At 47.3% G+C, this 23,633-nt stretch overlaps 1 protein-coding gene across 2 annotated transcripts in view; it reads right to left on the bottom strand.

Moving 5' to 3' along the window:
* LOC142502470 (DNA repair protein RAD51 homolog 2-like) overlaps positions 1–23,633 on the bottom strand; it is a 481,442-nt gene that overhangs the window by 445,596 nt on the left and 12,213 nt on the right. For both annotated transcript variants that reach the window (XM_075613500.1, XM_075613501.1), the window contains exon 2: positions 19,713–19,809. In XM_075613500.1, coding sequence (XP_075469615.1) covers positions 19,713–19,809 — 97 coding nt within the window. The remainder of the gene's footprint in view (positions 1–19,712; positions 19,810–23,633) is intronic.

Genomic DNA, 23,633 nt, shown 5'->3' with positions numbered 1-23,633 from the left:
TACCTTTGCGGCTATGTGCTACGGTAACGAAGCAGCATGAATGTATTTTTAATAATAGTGTACTGTGAGCACGGGGTCTCTGAGCCACACATCAAAGCGGTTCAGCTCAGGGGACCCCCTGCTCCCGCACAATATTATTAAAATACAGAAATGCTGCTTCATTACCATAGCGTATAGCCGCTAAGGCAATGAAGGGTTAAGGCAGAATAGCATGTTTATTGGGGACAATTGCCCCCAATAAACATAGCAATAAACAACAATAAACCCCTGTGTATTTAAAATACATAAAAAACAATAAATACATTAAATACATATAGCACTTACCCATTTCCGGTTGCCACGATGAAGGCCATCCTCCTCTTCATCCTGCCCATGCCCCCTCCGCTGCTGCAAAACAGACACAAAAATTAAAACATCCAAAGTAATGTCCCCTAACCCCTTAATCACCATAGCGGTTATTAACCGCTACAGTCATTAAGGGGTTAACCCACCCTCACCCACCACTCGGGACGCCTACATACCCTCCCACACTAACCCCCCATCCCGTGAGGCCTAACCACCCTCACCCACTACCCACAAGGGAGGCCTACCCACATACCGTTGGGGAACCCCCCCCTCCACCCCCAGTACCCACAATAAAAACAATACAGTGACCCACAATAAAATTAATTCTATTTACTGCACCGACACACTTTATTCGAGCAAATACCAAGTATGTACCTGGCAGATACCTGGAATGCGCCGCTCCTCACCTCTGACAAGCCCCGTTGCGTTTGCCTTCCCAGCCTGGGTTCATGCCTGGCTGACGGGCGGCTGATCTGTTAATTGATAATTATTAGGATTTAATAGGCTGCAATGCTTCGCGTGTCTACCAGATGGCATAAATTCATGAATTGTAATGCAGTATATATATATATATACTGTGCAGTATTGCAGCCAGCGGGAATAACATGCTTCAATCCCTGCCTGAAAAATACCTCAATGCACTCGGGCAGAAAACAGTCACAAACCTCAATACACCCGGGTATACCCGAATTCGTGGGACTAGCCGAGCTCGAATAAAGTGTGTCGCCATTACCCACCCCCTGTGCCCCCCCATAAATACAAGATTTATCCTTTTACAAACAGGGTTCATAACACAGCCCCATGCGAGTCCCCGGCGGGCTGGCGGGGCACCTGACAGACCTACAGGGTACCAGCAGCCCTTCTGCGGGGCCTCGGGTGGTTCCCACGGGGGTCTGGAGAACTCACGTGTGCTCACTACGGGTCCGCGGTGCCCCCACAGATGTGGGAGACCACCGCTTCATCCCCGCACCTATAGGTCGGCGGTGCCCCCACGGATGTGGGACCACCGCTTCATCCCCGCAGACTACGGGTCCGCGGTGCCCCCACAGATGTGAGGCCACCGCTTCATCCCCGCATGTGTCACCCGTGGAACCACCAGCCTGATACCCCTGAGATACTCGAGGAGACCACAAGTGGTCTCCAGAGGTCTCACGCAGAACCACGGAACAAACCCTGAATGTAAAAAAAATAAACCTGGCCTATACATTCAATACATACACCCCCCCCCCAACACCTACAGTACAATAATATGCAAAATAACTATTATCCAGATAGGGATAATAGATTATTTGCCCATTATTAAAAACATTAACTAGCATATTCAAATAAATAAAGTACTACTGACCTCATCAATAAGAAGTCTCCATCGCCAGCAACATCCTTGTCTTGCCCACAAAAAAACATAGCCAATACATTGCAATTACATTCAGATATCAATTAACCCCTTAAACACCTTATCGGATAATAACCGCAAAGGTAATTAAGGGGTTAAGCAACACTGGCCCGATACCCACCCTTCACCCATGAATTTGTACATTGGCTTCATCATGCAAATATATATATATATATATATATATATATATATATATATATATATATATATATACATACACAGAGAGAGAGATATATACACACACATGATGAACCAATATACAATACAAATAAATGTAGAAGGGTTATCAAAAACATGCCAATCAAAAACCTCAAATGACAATCAACACATTGCATTTACACTGTATATATGATGCATACAATCTATGCACCATATGCATTCTGCAAATGAATGTTAACAATAACATTGCAAGCAAAATACAGATAGCTCCAAACAAGTATACTATTTTAACCAATCCAGTAAACATAAATCAATTAGCATTCATTAATGACATCCCTAAACAATTTACATTCCATCACTAACAATTAAACAATTAACTCAATCAAGCCTGGAACTGAACAATGTAGCCTGAGAAAAAATATAAGTACCAACAAGCATACAAATTTGAAAACCAAGGCTAACCCTGACCTCAAGTACACCATACAATAGCAACGATTACATCTATCTAATTTTAAAATACTTTAAACACACATTTAAGCATAGCAGCATAGTCAAATTAATTTAAAATACATCAAATAAAGCTTTTAAAACAACATAATTTCTTACCCTGTATGTATATATCTCTCTAGACATACATACATACATACATACATACAGTGGCAAGAAATGATATACCACAAAAAAATAAATACACATGTTAAAAAAGCATTAAAAAAAATTAACAAGTTCAATTAAATACATTTCTTTAGTTCACTTACCATTACTTGACCCCACCGACTCCCGTTGAACTGCTTACTCACGAACAAAACCACCAGGCACAGGAACCCATAAAATAAAAAACCATAAAAAAATAAACATTAAACTAAAAATCCAAATCAATCCACCCCACAGTGGTAATCCATCTTCATCTGTATTCTTCTTTCTTCTATCTTCTTCCGGGGTCTTCTTCCCGTCTTCGGCCACGCCCTGGTCTTCTTTCTTCTCTGGAGGTCCTTCCTCCTCGGCGTCTTGCTTCAAAATTAGACGACATAGGCTTTTAAAGGCCTATGACGTCACATTTTCGTCATGGTTCCCATGGTCCTGATTGGGCCGTGAAAACCATGTGTTTTGGCCGATAAAAAAAAAAAAGATGACGTCACTTAAAGGCAATGAAAGCACAGCCAATCAGAATGGCTTTGCTTCAATTGCCTTTAAGATGACGTCATTAAAAGAAACATGGCAGTCCACACATGGTACGGTAGCCAATCAGAGCGTGGGAACTCCATCCCTACTCTGATTGGCTCTAGTACCATGTGACAGGCTTTCAATGACGTCACATCCGTTCTCCCCCAAGCCTCTGTCACGTGGTCAAACAGAGTAGGGCTGGACCCGTAGTGAGCACTCGTGAGTTCCCCAGACCCCCGTGGGAACCACCCGGGGCCCCGCAGACACCTGTGGGTCTGACCCAGGGCTCCCAGACATCCTTGGGCCTACCGTGGGGACCCAATTGTGGCCCACGGTGACCCAAGGAGACTACCTGGGGGCCATGGCGCTTGGCGGGACCCACCAGCAGGCCTCCAGAACCTGTTTGAAAAGGGCTGCTGGTACCCTGTAGGTCTGTCAGGTGCCCCGCCAGCCCGCCGGGGACTCGCATGGGGCTGTGTTATGAACCCTGTTTGTAAAAGGATAAATCTTGTATTTATGGGGGGGGCACAGGGGGTGGGTAATGTATTTAATAAATAGAATGAAGTTTATTGTGGGTCACTGTATTGTTTTTATTGTGGGTACTGGGGGTGTGGGGGGGGGTTCCCCAAAGGTATGTGGGTAGGCCTCCCTTGTGGGTAGTGGGTGAGGGTGGTTAGGCCTCACGGGGTGGGGGGTTAGTGTGGGAGGGTATGTAGGCGTCCCGAGTGGTGGGTGAGGGTGGGTTAACCCCTTAATGACTGTAGCGGTTAATAACCGCTATGGTGATTAAGGGGTAAGGGACATTACTTTGGATGTTTTCATTATTGTGTCTGTTTTGCAGCAGTGGAGGGGGCCATGGGCAGGATGAAGAGGAGGATGGCCTTCATCGTGGCAGCCGGACATGGGTGGTAAGTGCTATATGTATTTAATGTATTTATTGTTGTTTATGTATTTTAAATACACAGGGGGTGTATGTTGTTTATTGCTATGTTTATTGGGGGCAATTGTCCCCAATAAACATGCTATTCTGCCTTAACCCTTCATTGCCTTAGCGGCTATACGCTATGGTAATGAAGCAGCATTTCTATATTTTAATAATATTGTGCGGGAGCAGGGGGTCCCCTGAGCTGAACCGCTTTGATTTGTGGCTCAGAGACCCCCTGCTCACAGTACACTATTATTAAAAATACATTAATGCTGCTTCGTTATCGTAGCACATAGCCGCAAAGGTAAGGAACGAGTGTTTATTGATATGGGTGTTTTACTGATAGTGTAGATATGCAAAGGGTCTCCGGAGCTGAACCGCTTTGGTTTTAGGTCCGGGGACCCCCTGCTTCCTGAGATACAGGCCCCTTTAGGGGGTGCCGGTATCCCTCTGCTCTGTTTACATTCCGCGGTCACGAGATCGGGACCTTTAAATGCAGAGGGATACCGGCACCTCATAAAGGGCCCTGTATCTCGGGAAGCAGGGGGTCCCCGGACCTGAAACCAATGCGGTTCAGCTCCGGAGACCCCCTGCACATGTACACCATCAGTAAAAATGTATTTTAAATAATTTTTAATGTGCCGATGTTTGCGCAGAGAGAGCAGCGGATCTCTCTCTGCTGCAGACACATCTCGCCAGGGGACGGCTTCTCGGCAGTTTCTCGCCAGGCAGCCGTCTCGCCACCGGTTACTAGCCATTTTATCAAATGGTGGTGGCGCATTCATTCGCCAGGGATTCGGCCCTTCCTGCATACAGCGAGGTTAACACGCCAAAAACCTGGCGAATTGAAACCCTGGCGAATGCAATGTTTCGGACCTTTCTGCATAAGCCCCAAAGTGTTTGTTCTGCCAGAGAAAAAAATACATGTGTTTCATCGGGCGACTTCTCTTGGACTGTGTATTGGGAGAGCAAGTTTCACAATTAGATTGTGAGCTCTTCGGGACAGGGACTCCTTTCCCTAAGTGTCACTTTTATGTCTGAAGCGCTTCTTTCCATTATGTTTATTTGTTATTTATATGATTGTCACGTATATTACTGCTGTGAAATGCTATGTGCATTAATGGCGCTGTATAAATAAAGATATACATACAGTACATACTGTAGACACTGGTCACCACTGCCAGATCACTCAACAGCAATCTGTAGTGTCCCTCATTTCCTTGTTTGAAAGATGGTCACCTTCAATTCAATGTGTTATTCAGGAACTTGGGAGAAAGTCTTCTGGAGCAGGTGTGTGCAAACGTTTCTCCTGCGTACCCCTGCTTACTCTCCTCGGCATCATATGACGCGTGGGGGTCATGTGACGTCACGTTACCATGGTAACGTGATGTCACGTGACCCTGCCGGTTTACCAGGACGATGCGTCGCTGAAAGAGAAGGTAAGTGTATTATAGAGGCCTTGCGCGGTCCCCCGGCATTTAATTTAAATGCCTGGTGGGAGAGCGCAGGACCTCTATCACTAAAAACACTCCCCCCCGACCCCCTAAAATCTAGCGCCCCCAGTTTGCGCACCGCTGTTCTAAAGCCACTATTCCGATATAAGTCTCATTACAAGTCATCTTAAGAATATATTATGGAAAGACACTTCACTCAAAACCAAAAATATTATTCTTAATTACAGTGGACAAAAGGGAATGCGTTCTACCGGGGAAGAGGCATTGTAAATGTTACAATGTTACTCAGAAAAAGAATCCCCATTGTGGTGCACAGCAAGAAAAAGTTGGGAAGTGGAATAAATTTAAATAACTTTATTTAATATAAATTTTAAAAGAAAGGCATTTTTGAGGACATTGCATTCATAAACAATAACAATGTTGATCTTTGGGGGGGGGGGGGTTTATAAAGCTGCTGGCGATATTTTTTAGTTTGTCTAAGCTTGCTTGCACCGAAGAGTTGTCCTGGAGCCAAGCCATGGTCCCCCGACATCAGGGTCCCCCCGATTCCTGTTCGGCGAGCAGGATTGTCCACGGTCAAGAATAATTGTCCGCTGGATAAAAAATTGGCACAGGATAAGGGCTAGCTCCGCCGGCCAACAGAAAGTTACAACGACGTTAAAACTTTCTATTTGTGACCCATGGCCATATTGTAGTTTTTGTGTCAAAACCAGCACAAAAACCTACAGATATCTCGGGAACCAAGGTGGGGGACCCCAGATATCAGGCAACCACAGATCATTTTGCGGGAGTGGGGATTGCTTTCTAAATTCTGTACAGTATGGTGTCTGGTTTTTCCCTGCTCACTGTGTATTTTATTTCTAAAAAAAATAATAATAATTAACACCAAACCTAAAATAATATGGCTGCTATTCCTCTCTCACATTATTACACATTTAATGAATAAGATTTTTGTTGCTGATAAGACCCTGTTGTCCGCATGGTAAACAGCCCTGTGGTGCTTGATGGAATAGAGAGAACAAACAACAGGAGTTGCCATGTGAACACTCTACTGCAGGCTCGGGGCCTTTTAAAATGAAAAAAACAAATGAAAAATAAATAAATAAGGTTGGTAATCTGCATACAGTTTTTTTTTTTTAAAACATAGGATTGAAGCAGGGGGTCTCCGGAGCTAAACCCCATTCATTTAATCTCTGAGGACCCCTGTAGACGGACGTTCACAGAGGTACACAATTGGAGTCTTTTATAAGGTGAAATTATAATAAGGCTTTATTGTGCCTTTTCCTTTTCATCAGGAAATCATCCAAACACAGGGGGGGAAACAAAGCTTCTATTCACTTGGGAGTATTTCTAGTGAAATCCTATGCAATTAATTCACATCTCCGTTAGTTAAGCATTTCTCCCAGCCCCAAACATATAGCATGAAATAATCAGATATAAGCAGTCTCTTAATTATGAAAGTCTTATCTGTTTCTTGCTGTAGAGTAAGCTTCTCTGCTCTCCTTGAACCGCACCCGTGCGTGCACAGAAAATATCAGCATCCAGGTTTAGAAGTCTTATTTGGTGTCTTGCAATCAGCTATGCTGGGCAGAGCTCAAGACCGGTCAGCTCCAGAGATGTGTGTTCTCTTGGTCAGTCTCTCCTGGGAGTCTCAAGAACACTCCTCTGTCTCTCCAAAGGTCAGCTCTCATTCAGAGCTAAGGAGTCACTTCCTGTCTCAACAGAAAGGCTTTTGTAAGAAATCTAAATCAGGCAGGTGGTGTTTTATTAATTGACTATCAGCCGTTAACCACCACACTGCTAGATTAAAGGCACATTACTTGAACAGGGATTACTCCCCTGTTACAACCCCCTGCTTCCAGAGACACCTCCAAAGGTGGTGCCTGTATCTCTCTGTTTTTTAAAGCTCTGCACCTGATGACATCACGGCTTCCTATTGGCCCGCAGGGCGCGGGAGCTTTGAAACTCCGCCATTACGTGATCCCTGCTAGCCGAGCGCAGCGGCTACCGGCACCGCCTTCTATGGAGTAAGTATCTCGGGAAGCAGGAGATCCCCAGAGCTGAAATTAATGGGGTACAGCTCAAGAGACCCTGCTTCAGTCCTATGGTAAAAAAAAAATTGCAAAAAGATTGCCCGCTTGGATTGCCTCTTTGAAGGGCGTCACATGGACCCTCCCTTCCAAAACTTGGGGATATAGGAGGGAGCTGCACCTTCTTTAATGCCAACGACAAGCCTTTTTATTTTTTTAATCTTGGCAGAGGGTGTGTGTCAAACCTGCAACTGGCAGGTATATTTCATCCCCTCCCTCATGCCATCTTCACCACTTCTGCTGCTGTTTACTTTGCTCTCATTCTTTCCCTGTAACCAAATGCGGTCCTGATGCTTTTGCTGATACGGGTCCAGAAGCACGGGCATCTGATTACGGTTCTGATTGCATGGTCACCAGCCACTGGAAACTGACAGCCATTCTTAGTTGACGTGGTCTCAGCTCTGCACACCATTGGTTTGGGGGGGCATGGTGATGGAAATGGGTTCTAGGAAGCAGAAATATGGCTTCAAATATCAAAAGGGATACTGAAGGAGAAAATATAGATTGTACGCTCGTTTGGGCAGAGTCCCATTTAGCCTTATATTGTCATTTACCCGGTGAACAGTGTAATACATTTACCGCTTACTGTAAAGTGCTGCGTACAGCGTAGGCGGAAAAACCAATAAAATTATACATACATACGGCCCTGGAGGGAACGTACATAAGTAGCTGTCTTATTGATGTATATGTAACCGTTTCCAACCATAAACGCAGTCAACGCTTTTAAAAAAACAATTCAGTTTTTTAACACATTAGTTTGCTATACATTTGATTTCATTGTTCTAATGGCATCACTTCCTTCAAGTGCAGCGGCGACAACGCTGTACTTCACTGCCGGGTGCTGTTCTCAGTTTGAAAACTCACACACACGAAAGCGAGAGTGCGGCGAACGTGCGCGCATACGTAAGCGCGCGCACGTCGCATCGCATTCTGTCTGAACTCAGCCTAAGGCCTCGTACATGGTGCCGAAGACCGTGCGGACGCTGAGCACACAGACTGCTTTAAGGCAGTGTTCACGTCCGTGCGGCGTGCGGGCGCGTGCGGAGGCAGGAGGGGGCGCGCGTTGCGTGAGAAATCAGACTGATTTCTCAGTGCGACAGATCACGTGAGCGGTTCGCCCAATGAGGGCGAACCAGCTCCGTGACGCCACTAGGAACGCCCCCCATGGCCCGTCTAGCATGGCCAGGGAAAACACCCGCTTTCCCTCTGCCTCCGCGCGCCTGCTGTTACCAGGACTGACATGCCAGGCCAGAGACATATATAGCAGCGCAGCATTGCGGAAACAGAAAGACAGTCCGTCCATTTCTAAAATTAGAAACAGAATCTGGTTTGTCTGCCAGATGGAAAAATTAACAAGTTTGGTTAATGATATTGGCATTAAATTCCAAAAAGTCTGGCTGCCGTGGCTGGCTCAAACAGAGGGGTGAATAATACCACGATCCCGCTGTGATAGTAATACATGTGTTCCCCTCTGACTGAATGTAGGAAGCTCAGGAGCAGGATAGGATGGTGCAGAACTAGTAATAAAAGTAACAGAGCAGGACCGCATGGGAGAGATGAATCCGTGAGCAAGACACAGGGATATGCAATTCCAAGAAAGATAAAATACACCCCCCCTCCACTTGATGTGTGTTCCTTATTTGTTATTTGATTTTATTTGTTGTTACCAGATATATGAGATGTAATGTTATTTGTATACTGTGCTGAAACGCAATCAAACTTAAGTTAAAAAGATTTTACAGGCAGGCCTGTGACAGAGGCTATGATGTCACAGAGGCAATGATGTCACAGAGGCAATGATGTCACAGAGGCAAAAATGTCACACGAGGTTATATTGCCAATGAATATATAACCTGGCTGTTGGTGACCTCAAGGCAGAAGTCGCCTGCTTCTTGACTGGTAACATCAAGAAAATTGCCTAAAGTAGCAGGAGGCGAGGCCCGCGGCACAGAAGCAGATCAGCCGCAGGAGCCATAGAAGAAGAAGGATTCACGGCAGCAGAATAGGTACCAATCTATTTAATACTATTATCTCTTACCAATACCAAAAACAAAGAAAAGAATATAAGATCTGCCAGGCTTCTTGATTATGGTATAAATCTGTGTTTTCCCATTTATCTCCGTAGGACGTAGACGCAAGCGCCTGTGATACAGTGTTGGAATGGACCTTAACAGCCCGTTCCTGCTGCCACGGTGCTTGGTGTGCTGTGACACGGCTGCTACGCTGATGGGCATCAGTGGAAACCTGAACAGCTAGATAAAGAACTTGGAATGAAACCCAAAAATCAAAAGGAAGAAGCATAAATCGTGCTTAGGGGCATGCCACGCCCTTGGTGCCATGCATATGGGGCATGCCACACACTTGGTGTCATTCCTATGGGGCATGCCACGCACTTGGTGCCATTCCTATGGGGCATGCCACGCACTTGGTGCCATTCCTATGGGGCATGCCACGCACTTGGTGCCATTCCTATGGGGCATGCCACGCACTTGGTGCCATTCCTATGGGGCATGCCACGCACTTGGTGCCATTCCTATGGGGCATGCCACACACTTGGTGCCATGCCTTGCCAATGAGTATATAACCTGGCTGTTAGTGCCCTCCAGTCAGAAGTCAAACTGTTGCTGCTTCCAGACTGGTAACATCAAGAAAAGTCCCGCGGCACAGAAGAAGATCAGCCATAGAAGAAGGATTACGATACAGGTCGGCAGAATAGGTACCAATCTATTTAATACCATTATCTCTTACAAATACCAATATAATTCCCCTGTAAGCTTGGCCATAAATAGTAGCTATTTTGCCAGCCTTTTGACCCAAACGTTTATTTTTCCAAAGCCTTTTTGATTTATTAAGACTCCTCTTTAGCTCTCATTAATTCTCAGTGAGGCTCACTTATTGAAAGCCTTCACTCATCGCTGCTTTCAGACATCAATGGAGTCTCAATCCTTGAAGGCAACACTTCCATTGAAATTTAATTTTCCTGTTCAGAACCCCCCAATATTACTTGCGTGTGATGATTATAACCAACTATTGGGAAAGAAACCCAAAAATCAAAAGGAAGGGGAGGCAGGATGCATCATTGCTGAACTTCAGATGAAACCCAAAAAGCAAGATGAGAAAAGCAACCCCATCTGAAAGACAGGGTTTCCATTTGTTATTCACCAGGGCTGGCTTGGGGTGCTAGGCGGCTAGTATGTGTGGTCTCTGTGTATATATATGTAAGGGGGTCACCCCCGGTTCCCCTGATTTTCCTTTGCCCCCTGCCTTACCCCTGTGGCAGTGGGGGAAGGGGACGGCGACTTCTCCCGGCGGGCACCGCCCTCTTGGTTTTGGCGCGAGCTTCGCCCATGCGCAGTAAAGATCGCGCACGCGGTCCCCATAGAAAAGAGCTTTGCCAAGCACTACAATTCCCAGCAGCCTCTGGGGACTGCAGTTTCACCCTTGTCACAGGCAGCATTGAAGCCAATAGAGCTGGCAGATTCTCATGCTGCAGAGTTGCAACAATGTTGTGTGCAGACAGGGTTTTTGTCAGTTGCAGCATGTTGGGCAGTCAGAGACCCGAGCAGCCCAGGGAAGGAGGTAGGGTACAGGAGTCAGGGACTCCCTGTACTAGGCCAGTATCCCCAGGGCCCGAGATAGCTCAGCTCCCCAGTAAGGTGAGTGTTGCCAGGGACAGCCCTCAGGTTAGGGACCCTGCCACTTACATTAGTGGGAGCTGGGAAAGAAAGGTTACAGAGAGTTGGAGTCAGGGAGCTGTGAGGGAAGGAAGGGTGCGGGGAGCGAGTGCAGCTCCTTCCCCATATAGGTACCTACACCCCAGGTAGGCCCCAACTCCCCACTAGTTTAGTGGGTAAATGCTTAGGGAGGCCCAAGATAGGGACGCTGCCCTTAGTATAGAGTGCTGCCTTGTCAGAGTCACGGCTGTTAGTGCTGTGAGGTCTGACAGGCAGGCACCTTGTTGCGCAGCACGTTGGCTGCAGCATCCAGTGAGCTACAGCTTGCTGCTGTAGGCGCTGGGACTCGTTAGGTCTTAGTAAGTACAGTCAAGGCTGGGAAGAGTTAGGGGAGTGGGGCAGGTTATTAACCCCGGTAGGCCTCTAGGAGTTTTCCCCAAAGCCACTTTAGGTTGCGGTATCACAGGGACAGGCCCTAGGTTAGGGTTCCTGTCACGTTAGTACCAAGTGTTAGTTAGGGACTCAGCGGACGCTGCGGTTCCTGTAAAGCAGTTCGGACCCACGTTGGGGTCCGCAGAGACTATTCCAGAGGGAGACCGCCCTGGCGGTCTGCGTACAAAGGAGTTCGGTTGGAGGATCAGACGGATTCATCACACGTCTGACCCTTTGCGAAGCCAGTTGCTGATCCGAGTACCGGAGTGCTCGGCAGGTACCATACAGTCATAAGTGCACCAACGGGCCCCTTAGTGTAACTGTGACTGCGCAGTCACCCACGTTCTCTCCAAGAGTGCGGGACATTGGGTGGGATTCTTGGGACACTGGGTGGGATCACCTGGTGTTGGGGAAGCGTCCTGCGCGACGCCGTAGGTGTCTCCTCTAGAGAGGGACACAGGTTATATAAAGGTATTGCGTGATATGTTATATTGCTTGTTAGTAAAGTCACTCGTTAATATATATATTCCCGTGTATGTGATTATTGTATTGTCCTGCGAGGAACCACTCCCCCTCTGGTGGGAGCCATCGCAGGTGGAGGCGCTGAATTGAGTAAGTGGTTACCCCTAGTATAATTGCCCCAGGTTCCCCGTGGCGGAAGCTCAGCCCTCCTGCGAGCCAACAGGTAATGCACCACACCTATGGTAACACCGTATGTTCCTTGCACCCACATCAGATCTGCGATTGGGGGGGGGGGAATACCCGTTACATTTGGAGGCGCTGCTGAGATAGACCTGGGGTGCCCTGTTTTCATTTTTTCCAAATTGGCCAATTTAGATTTTTTCACCATGTTTGGGCCTGCAAGCCATGAGGCCCACGAACGAACCAAGAGGACAGAAGTATCCCCGCGACATGTGCTAGTAGTAGGGGATGTTCCCAGTAGTGCCGTGAAGTTGAGGGAAATTTGTGAGGCCCTAGGGAGACTCCTGGGCATAGACCAAGGGTGGAAGAGGATAGAGCACCGGTACGACCACACTGACCAGTGTTGTAGACTATGGCTAGTAACAGATCAGGAAATATGCCGGGAAAATGTCCCTCTGACCTTGCATTTCCCAGAGGCCCCACCAGAAGGCTACCCTCTTTCATACTCAGAGAGCCTTAGTGAGATTACCCGACCTGTGATCAAAATGGAGGCTCCCTCATCAAGGGAGTCACACCTAAAATGGTGTCTCCCGCCAAAGCAGGAGAGCACATGTGCTGCTGACTGCAAGCCTGCACTAACTTGTGTTGCAAAAATCTGCCCAGGACTGGCGGGAAAACCAGAGCTCCGCCCCCGCAATGTGAGTGACTCAGTGCAGAGCCAGACCCACTCAGTGATAGAGCGTGCCCCTCCTTTACAGTCCACCAGGGGGAGCAAACTCCGTGAACAGCGATCAGCAACCGCTGTTCCCACTAAAGACAGTACAGAATGTAGAGAAACACACCCGCAGTTGTATGGAGCATGGCGGACAAAAGGAGGGAAAATACCCTTTCTTCTGTGCCTGTGCCTACAAAAAGATTTGAATCTATCTGGTGGTATGGACTTTAACCCCTTTAGGCTACCAATAGAATGGCGGGTGGCAGTGGTGGCTGATGACGGGTGCATAAGATGTGTTTGTGACCAGTGTGACTTCCCAGGTGGCAAACCGACCTGGGGTCCCAAGTGTGCTTGTTGCGGAGCACAGTTTCTAAAGCCTGTGCTGCTGCAGTCTACAGTCCCAGATCCCAAGCAGGAATCTCAGATGGCAGAACCCAGAGATGAAGATGTTGTTAACTGCTCTACCTCAAACACGGCGGTGGAAGAGCTGACAGACAAGGCTGCCCTAGTTCCCCGTTGCAACCAAGCGGGAAGAACTGAGGCCCAGCCAGCTACGGAAAAGGACGAACCATCGGTGGCGATACGCCTACCGCCGAACCACCCCAGCAGTAATACAGAGGAGACAGAGGAATTGCAGGGTAAGGTGTCTGTACTCCCATCTTCTTTCAGTGATTCCAGTGACCAGCCACTCGTGGTGATGCGCCAGCCGGCGGAACACCCCAGTGAAGTTGGAGACAAAGAATCACCTACCTCAGTTGCAGTACATCCAGATGCTCTGGGCCCGTGTGCCCTACAACGGCCAGTCCGGCCTACAGAGGTACCATCGGTCCCAGGCGTGGGATCAGTACCTGCTAATGAAGACAAGGGTGAGTTGACTGCCCCAGGGGTGTTGGGTGTGAGCCTCCAGGTGACCGCGGAGCACGATAGCTACTTAAGTCTGGACACCAGGGTGAATGGCTCCACTCAACATCGCGTCCTGGCGGAGGTGTCCCCCCTAGAAGATAGCTGTCCCGCAGTACGAGTGGACCAGTACCTACCGCCTATCGTTCCAGATGAAGAGAAACCCATCGCAAGCCAGCAGAGTTGTAAGGAACCCCCTTGCTCCCCACAGGCTCCGGTGGAGGTGACCGTGAAAAATGCTCCAACTACCGTTCATGCGGAGCAGAAGAATGTAGCTGGACATCCAGGTGTCAGCATACGTGAACCGAGTGTGAGCCCGTGCGCTCCGACTCAAATGGTCCCAGGACTGGGATCCAACGCTCCCGAGTTCCAAGCCAGTGAGTGGACTGTCCCAGAAGTGTTGTGGACATGTCCCAAGACAGCTGAGGTGGGAACTGACAGCGTCCCCGAGGACCTGTTGGCCACCGGGAGTCACCGCAGTGGTAAGGTATCTACCCTTTACCCCCTGCCAGGTGAAACAGAGACTTTGCTGAAAGAGACATGGCCCATTGCTCGCTTCCCAGTGGAAGCATCGCCAGTATGTAGGGACAAAGACTGTGTAAAGAGGGATTTAGTGAAAATTGCCTCCTTGGAGCCCAAGAAGGAGCACTCCATTCACCATGTGGTGGACCGCGGAAAAGGTCAAGACCTCCTGGCCTACTGCATCCATGCCACAGATGGCCGGGTAAAGGTCTGGCCCAGAGACATTGTACTCTTCCTTCCACCAGGGGGAGGAAGTAGTACAGAACCGGTGACTGTCACCCCAGAGTGTGCTCTCCAAGAGATTCACCAGGGGGAGGCTCACGGACGCAAAAGTGAGGTACCCCCACATGATCAGTTAGGGGCACCCCACAAATGGTCTCAGCAAGCAGCTAACACTCAGCTGGCCTTGGGTATTACTGTGTGTGATATGCCATGTATCCGTGATGTTACAGTCAATATGTTACGTTGTACCGTTTATGCAATGCATTTTTATTGTGTAACTTTCTGTAATGTGACGCTGTTCTCCAAGCGGGGACGTTGGTATTTTCACCAGGGGGAGAGTGTAAGGGGGTCACCCCCGGTTCCCCTGATTTTCCTTTGCCCCCTGCCTTACCCCTGTGGCAGTGGGGGAAGGGGACGGCGACTTCTCCCGGCGGGCACCGCCCTCTTGGTTTTGGCGCGAGCTTCGCCCATGCGCAGTAAAGATCGCGCACGCGGTCCCCATAGAAAAGAGCTTTGCCAAGCACTACAATTCCCAGCAGCCTCTGGGGACTGCAGTTTCACCCTTGTCACAGGCAGCATTGAAGCCAATAGAGCTGGCAGATTCTCATGCTGCAGAGTTGCAACAATGTTGTGTGCAGACAGGGTTTTTGTCAGTTGCAGCATGTTGGGCAGTCAGAGACCCGAGCAGCCCAGGGAAGGAGGTAGGGTACAGGAGTCAGGGACTCCCTGTACTAGGCCAGTATCCCCAGGGCCCGAGATAGCTCAGCTCCCCAGTAAGGTGAGTGTTGCCAGGGACAGCCCTCAGGTTAGGGACCCTGCCACTTACATTAGTGGGAGCTGGGAAAGAAAGGTTACAGAGAGTTGGAGTCAGGGAGCTGTGAGGGAAGGAAGGGTGCGGGGAGCGAGTGCAGCTCCTTCCCCATATAGGTACCTACACCCCAGGTAGGCCCCAACTCCCCACTAGTTTAGTGGGTAAATGCTTAGGGAGGCCCAAGATAGGGACGCTGCCCTTAGTATAGAGTGCTGCCTTGTCAGAGTCACGGCTGTTAGTGCTGTGAGGTCTGACAGGCAGGCACCTTGTTGCGCAGCACGTTGGCTGCAGCATCCAGTGAGCTACAGCTTGCTGCTGTAGGCGCTGGGACTCGTTAGGTCTTAGTAAGTACAGTCAAGGCTGGGAAGAGTTAGGGGAGTGGGGCAGGTTATTAACCCCGGTAGGCCTCTAGGAGTTTTCCCCAAAGCCACTTTAGGTTGCGGTATCACAGGGACAGGCCCTAGGTTAGGGTTCCTGTCACGTTAGTACCAAGTGTTAGTTAGGGACTCAGCGGACGCTGCGGTTCCTGTAAAGCAGTTCGGACCCACGTTGGGGTCCGCAGAGACTATTCCAGAGGGAGACCGCCCTGGCGGTCTGCGTACAAAGGAGTTCGGTTGGAGGATCAGACGGATTCATCACACGTCTGACCCTTTGCGAAGCCAGTTGCTGATCCGAGTACCGGAGTGCTCGGCAGGTACCATACAGTCATAAGTGCACCAACGGGCCCCTTAGTGTAACTGTGACTGCGCAGTCACCCACGTTCTCTCCAAGAGTGCGGGACATTGGGTGGGATTCTTGGGACACTGGGTGGGATCACCTGGTGTTGGGGAAGCGTCCTGCGCGACGCCGTAGGTGTCTCCTCTAGAGAGGGACACAGGTTATATAAAGGTATTGCGTGATATGTTATATTGCTTGTTAGTAAAGTCACTCGTTAATATATATATTCCCGTGTATGTGATTATTGTATTGTCCTGCGAGGAACCACTCCCCCTCTGGTGGGAGCCATCGCAGGTGGAGGCGCTGAATTGAGTAAGTGGTTACCCCTAGTATAATTGCCCCAGGTTCCCCGTGGCGGAAGCTCAGCCCTCCTGCGAGCCAACAGGTAATGCACCACACCTATGGTAACACCGTATGTTCCTTGCACCCACATCAGATCTGCGATTGGGGGGGGGGGAATACCCGTTACATATACATATACATGTATATGGACGGGTGAACAAGAGGTTAACCCACCAGGCGCTCAGAAGTGAAGAAGTAGCTGTTGAATATTGCTTAATGCAGTCTTAGGGATAGGTCACGGCAAGCTCCAAACAGGTGAGTGTAAACAGTCTTTTCCAGCAACTGGCTCGCTTGTGAGCACTGATAAAGTTGAGATAAAAAGACTCACGTTTTGATGAAGTGTGTGGCGCCGTGCCCTGAAAATCCTCATGCAGTCCGTCCAGCCGCCAACCCTCAAGCAACAGCTCCGTCGCGGTGTGTGGTCACATGACCAGCGGGGACTGTGCTGTTTCCGGGATAGCAGAGACAACAGCCCGGCGTGCTACTGACGAAGAGCAGGATCACACAGGAGCTCCTCCCACAGGAGGCAGAGACGATGCACAGCCGCAGTAGAAGAACGGAAGAAGGCTGGAGTGGTGACTAAAAAACTTTATTATAGCAAAGTACTGACGGATCCTCTGACGCGTTTCGGCCCAAAAGGCCTTTGTCAACATGGCTCGTCAAATGCGGTCGCCTGGTCGACTGCATTGTGGCCGCTGTCAACTGCTTACCTGCGGCGGTGTCCCTCGGCGCCTCCCGGTCCTCTCCGTCTTGATCTGTAAAATCACGTTTTTCTCCTGCAGCACTATTCAAAATGGCCGTGGGGCGTCAGATGACGCCACGTTGCCATGGCAACGGGATACTGCATGACGTCATCCCGTCACCGCATCCCGCGGCCATGTAGAAAAGAGCAGCAGGAGAAAAACATTACTTTAAAGGCGACAAGACAGCAGAAGGCCAGGAGACGCCGTCAGGACCCCGCAACCAGATCCCGCCGCAGGTGTCGTGGTGGAGGGGGGGGGGGGGGCGAGAGGGTTTTGGCCCAGTACTGTATATATATATATATATATATATATATATATAAATATATATATATATATATATAGATACACACACACAAAACAAGAATGTTCAGGGCACTCAAATATGCAAGAATAGGTCAAATCACTTACAGTATCTTGGTGGTCAAGGTGCTTGCAGTGCAGAGATATCCAAAAAAGTGTTGTATCCAGTGCACAGCAACAGAAAGCCAGGTCATAGGACAACGAAAACTTTATTTGAGCTGCATTAAAAAACGGAGGGTGCAACCACTCCTACGCGTTTCATGCAATACGCACTTTATCAAGGACTCCTACAAGGACTTACTACATGCTTTGGTATCACTGGATTCATTGGATTATTATTCACGGACCCCATGAATGGGTTTTCTTCCTTGATTATGCATTTGGAATAAGGAATTTATAACTGAGACCTAGCACATGAGCACTAATCCACCTCTTTCACACATCCCATGCTCGCTAGTATCACCATCCAGCAACAAAAATAGATAGAACAAAAATCCTTGGGCTTGATAAAGGACCGGGAGGTCCGAAACGTCGCTCCGTCCTGTCTTGTATGTACCCCTGATGCTTGTGATATCAATTAAACATTTTTACTATTTATACTAACCAGTGAGAGCTGCGGATTCCGTGGATTCTTGTTCTATATATAAATATATACACACACACATACACACATATATATGATCTATCTCTATATACACACACATACATAATTAGATTGTAAGCTCCACAGAGCAGGGACTCCTCTTCCGAAATGTTACTTTTATGTCTGAAGCACTTATTCCCATGACCTGTTATTTATATTATTTGTTATTTATATGATTGTCACGTGTATTACTGCTGTGACGCGCTATGTACACTAATGGCGCTATATAAATAAAGACATACATACATACGAGTATATATACACACACACCCACACACACACATGTGTACCTATGTATATATAGTACACATACATATAGAGATTATACATACATGTACACAGACTATAAACACATTTAACTACATACTAATGTCCTGCATTGATCAATATATTTACGTAAATATATTCTAGATTATATAAACCACAATAGCTCAGGTGCCACCCTAAAGACTATCAACATTGTATTTGAAAAATGTTTCTAATAGAGCACTAAGAAACCAAGACTCAAACAGATGCACACCAAAGAAACAATATTTATTACAGGCATACCCCTCTATACGGACCTTCACGTTACAGACACTCGTGACTACGGACATATTTACGCACCATTCCCCTGTGTCCGTACGCTCACTTCGCAAGTACGGACACTTATTCAGCGCTACAGACCGCCGTAGTTGTGTGATGCGCTGATTCCCCTCGCTCAATTGGAAAACGGCAGCTCTCGCATGCGCCTGTGAGTAGGACACAGGAACGTCCTGAACAGCAATACCGGCTCCCTACCTCTACCCAAGTGAGAAAAGGTAGCGCTTCACTTTAAGTACATTTTCGCTTTACATGCATGCTCTGGGCCCATTGCGTACGTTAATGCGGGGTATGCCTGTATACACACAATTTCCAACCCAGAAACCGGCTCTATGAAACAACAAGGACACATGTAAAAATAACTCGAGCAGTTCACTAAAACTAAGAGACAAAAGTGAATAAAAAAAAGTAAGTGGGGCGAAAAATTATGTCTCCCCATTGCACATAATCAAGCATGAGATTATATATATATATATCTATATATATATTTATATATATATATATATATATATATATATATATATATATATATATATACACATATATTATATATATATATATACACACACACAATGAAACATACACTCTCAAACGTGAATAATGTAAAAAAATAAAATAATTTATATCTATATATCATTTGCAAATCAGAAATATAATAAGGCATATTTTATTTTCATATATTTGATACAAAAATACATTTTGTAGAGTACATCGCAAAAATTCATAAAAACAGGGAATTCCTTATTAGATTATTTTTTTGTAGGGACAATAAGATGATGAAAGGATCATATATTAACTGAGGTTCCTTCACAAGTCTACCTTGTTATAAAGGCTCCTAGGTTACCAATAATGGGAGATCATTGGGTGCCAAGTAATGAGCCTGCTGATTTTTGTGATCAGTGTAGAGTTTTTGCAGCGATATAAGAGGCCTTTTTACCTTCAGACACGGACAAGTCATCATCTGGAGACACAGGGTCTGCCACTGGTGGATAGCCTCTTCTCAACCGTGTCGTAATCTGATTTGTCAAAATAACCTGTGAACAGACGCGGGGAGGAAGGAGGGGAAAATATGAGCTTCAGGAAGGTAAGATAGATGAAGTCACATTAGAAGATGCAGAACACAGACAACAACCCTTTGAGGCTGAGCAATGTTATCTCTCTCTTTGAAAACTGGTATTTCCTTGCTTGTCAACGGGTCGGTCGCTCAATGGCACGCTAACTCTGAACAAGCTTGGCTGGAATGAGAAGTCATTCATACTGCTGCTATGTACATGAGTGCACGGCTCAGGCCTCAGCAGGAACTATACAGTATTACCGACCTAGTCACATATAATAATGTAAATAACTCTTATCCCAGTGTATTGGGGGTTTGTAACATTTATTATTTATTTATAAAATGTTTCACCAGGAAGTAATACATTGAGAGTTACCTCTCGTTTTCAAGAATGTCCTGGGCACAGAGTTATGTGTGGTGTGTGGCGTGTGTGTGTGTGTGTGTGGCGTGTGTGTGTGTGTGTGTGTGTGTGTGTGTGTGTGTGTGTGTGTGTGTGTGTGTGTGTGTGTGTGTGTGTGTGTGTCAAACAAAAGGAACAGTGTTATTAGAGGAATTCACAGTGAGTACAAATATAGAAGTAGACATAGCAAAAATATGATTTTGATTGAATGAAAGACTTTTGAGAGTAACGGCATTTGGATACTTTACAATCCAAAATATATGTATCTTACTTTAGTTATCATAAGTCAATTGTATCATGTATTCCAACTGATGCTATGGAGATTTTGCTGAATTTTCTTGTTAATAATTTATACTCTCAAAAGTCTTTCATTCAATTAAAATCATAACAGTCAAAATACAATTTCAGTGACAAAACGCAAAGAAGTTTCACTTAGAACGAGCGTGCTCGGCACACACACCAATTTTTTTTTTACCACCACCTAAGGGTGGGGGGGGGGGGCGAGATTAGTATAACGAGGTACATCCACAGCCTGAAATATGGGCTTTTGCTGGGGGAGCAAAACCCGTGAGTCAGACTGGGGGATGGAGTTAGCACCACCTCAGGTCGTTCCGCTTCTACAAGTACAATCCTGGCTGTTAGACCTTGCGGTTTGGCACGGACAACCTCAGAGCCACTGGAATACGCCCCCGTGCCTTTACACACTGAGCCGTTCCTTCAGCCCTGCAAGCCTGTCCCATGTCCCCAAAGCTTCTCCATTCACTTCACTGTCCCTTCGTGCAGAGGGTAAATTGTAGACAAGGATTGTCATTTGCCGGTCACTACTCAAAATCTTTGTTTGCATCTTAAACACTTTGTGACAATGAAGGAAGCAGGTTTGCAAATACTTCTGCTGTTTGATAAGAATACCATTATAAAAAAACGTTATTTGGAAGGTTTCTATCTACTTTAGGTACCTCCAGACATATATGTGCTTGTACATTAACTGTATGCATTGCCACCTTTAAAATGTTGCCTTCCCATGAAAATGGTTGCCTTTCAGAATTATGTAACTAAAATGATGAACCTTTCATCTCAAATGCATTCATTTATTGTCTCCTAAACTAGAACAGAGGTGGCCAACTCCAGTCCTCAAGTGCCACCAACAGGTCAGGTTTTAAGGACATCCCTGCTTCAGCACGGTGGCTCAGTGAACAACTAAGCCACTGATTGAGCCATTTGTGCTGAATATCCTTAAAACCTAACCTGTTGGTGGCCGTTGAGGACTGGAGTTGGCCACTCCTGTAATAGGATAAACACTGCCAACTACTTCTGTGATAACAGAATTCTTAGCTTTGGTTTTCTACCTTAACCCCCAGGAATTTCAGGACAGCAGACTTATTCCAAGAGATTGTACTTGTCCAATGAACGTGTTATAAAACATGCGCATACATCAGTCACAGCCCTGCATCCCGTAGCATTCCAAGGCCTTCACATTCCTGCTTTATCTAAAGATAAACAACTCAAACTGTAGTTCCAATGGTATCCCAGCTTGCAGTGAACCTGGGCTAATACAGCTATTAGTACTCTGTAATATCTAATTGCTTATTATATGGATAGTATAATATGCATGCATATGTGTAGTGCTTCCTAACTGAATGCAGGGTTATAGGGGCTATCATGCTCAACAGGTAGAGGTATATATATATATATATATATATATATAGTATAGTTACTAGTCCGAGAACCAATAAAGGAGACAGCATACAGCAAGGAGTAATCCAAAAGTAATGTATTTGAAAACACACTGTTACACGAATGCCATTATATATATATCTTAATATATAAAATCGAAAGGTTAGTGCTAGCTGCGGTGAATCTGATTGGTCCTCAGCCTCTGGCCAATCAGATTGGTGGCTCTGACGTCACCCAACTGCCACTCTCTTCCCCCTCGGACGGACACACACACACACCTCCTGCCCCAGCCGCCATCACTTCCCTCCCTCCCCGGCGCTCACTTCCCTCCCTCCCCGGCGGGGGGACAGGCAGTGGGCAGGCAGCCTCTGGAAGGACCCCCTTCCCCCCCCCCCCGCACCTTCCTATACCGCTCCACGGTGTTTCCCTCGCCTATACCGCTCCCCGGTGTCTCCTCGCCTATACCGCTCACCTCTCTCTCTCCCTCTCTCTTTGTTCCTCTCACTCCAAAGCCAGCTCTGCACGTTCGCACCGGCACATCCCCATCCCACGGGTTGAATAAATGGCAGTGGCAAATCTGCATCTCCGGTTGAAACTGCGTCACTAGGAGATGGGTGGGTTTTTTTTGGCGCTTTTTTGTGTGCTGAGGTGATCAGGAAAATGGCGCCAGAGTGGGTAAGATACTTCCCTCCCTCCCCGGTGCTCACTTCCCTCCCTCCCCGGCGGGGGGGACAGGCAGTGGGCAGGCAGCCTCTGGAAGGACCTCCTATACCTCCTATACCGCTCTCCGGTGTCTCCCTCGCCTATACCGCTCCTCTCACTCCAAAGCCAGCTCTGCACGTTCGCACCGGCACATCCCCATCCCACGGGCTGAATAAATGGCGGTGGCGAATCTGCGTCTCAGGTTGAAACACCCCCTTGCCCCCCCCCCGCACCCTACTATACCGCTCCCCGGTGTCTCCCTCGCCTATACCGCTCACCTCGCTCTCTCTCCCTCTCCCTTTGTTCCTCTCACTCCAAAGCCAGCTCTGAATGTTCCCACCGGCACATCCCCATCCCACGGGTTGAATAAATGGCGGTGGTGAATCTGCGTCGAGATGGGGTGTTTTTTTTTTGGGCGCCTTTTTGTGTGCTGAGGTGATCAGGAAAATGGCGCCAGAGTGGGTAAGATGGGGGGGGGAGAGGGAGTCGGGAGAGAGGGAGTCAGGAGAGAGGGGGGGGGGGGGGGGGAGTCAGGAGAGAGGGGAGGGGGGGAGTCAGGAGAGAAGGGGGAGCCAGAACATTACATCACGGGCAGCGCCGGGTATATCAGCTAGTATATATATATATATATGTAAAGGTATCTGTGCCGTGTTAGCTGAGCTTAATAATCAAAAACGAATAGCCGATACCATTCTGTGGCTAACGAAATACTTTTATTTGTGCGAGCTTTCGAGATACACTGATCTCTTCTTCCGTCGATGTTACAATGAATGAAGCAAGAAAGGTTTTTACTTAAAAAAATGTGCATCCTGGAATGTATCTGACTGAAGCCTAACCCTCTGTGATTTATGACTTGTGGTGTTAAATGGTCCCAGAATGTTAGTGATGTAAGAGTATGTGTATGTGTGTGTGTATGTGTGTAAATATAAATTTATAAAGCGCCCACAGTGTATACAGCGCTTTATAAATGTTTGGAGTCCTTTCCATGTCTCTGCGTATTTCTTGTGTGTTCAGGATGCAGTCTATCG

Source organism: Ascaphus truei, chromosome 9 (assembly GCF_040206685.1).
Source record: "Ascaphus truei isolate aAscTru1 chromosome 9, aAscTru1.hap1, whole genome shotgun sequence".
NCBI lineage: Eukaryota > Metazoa > Chordata > Amphibia > Anura > Ascaphidae > Ascaphus > Ascaphus truei.
Note: the sequence above shows the minus strand (reverse complement) of the source record. Positions and strands in the feature narration are given on the sequence as shown.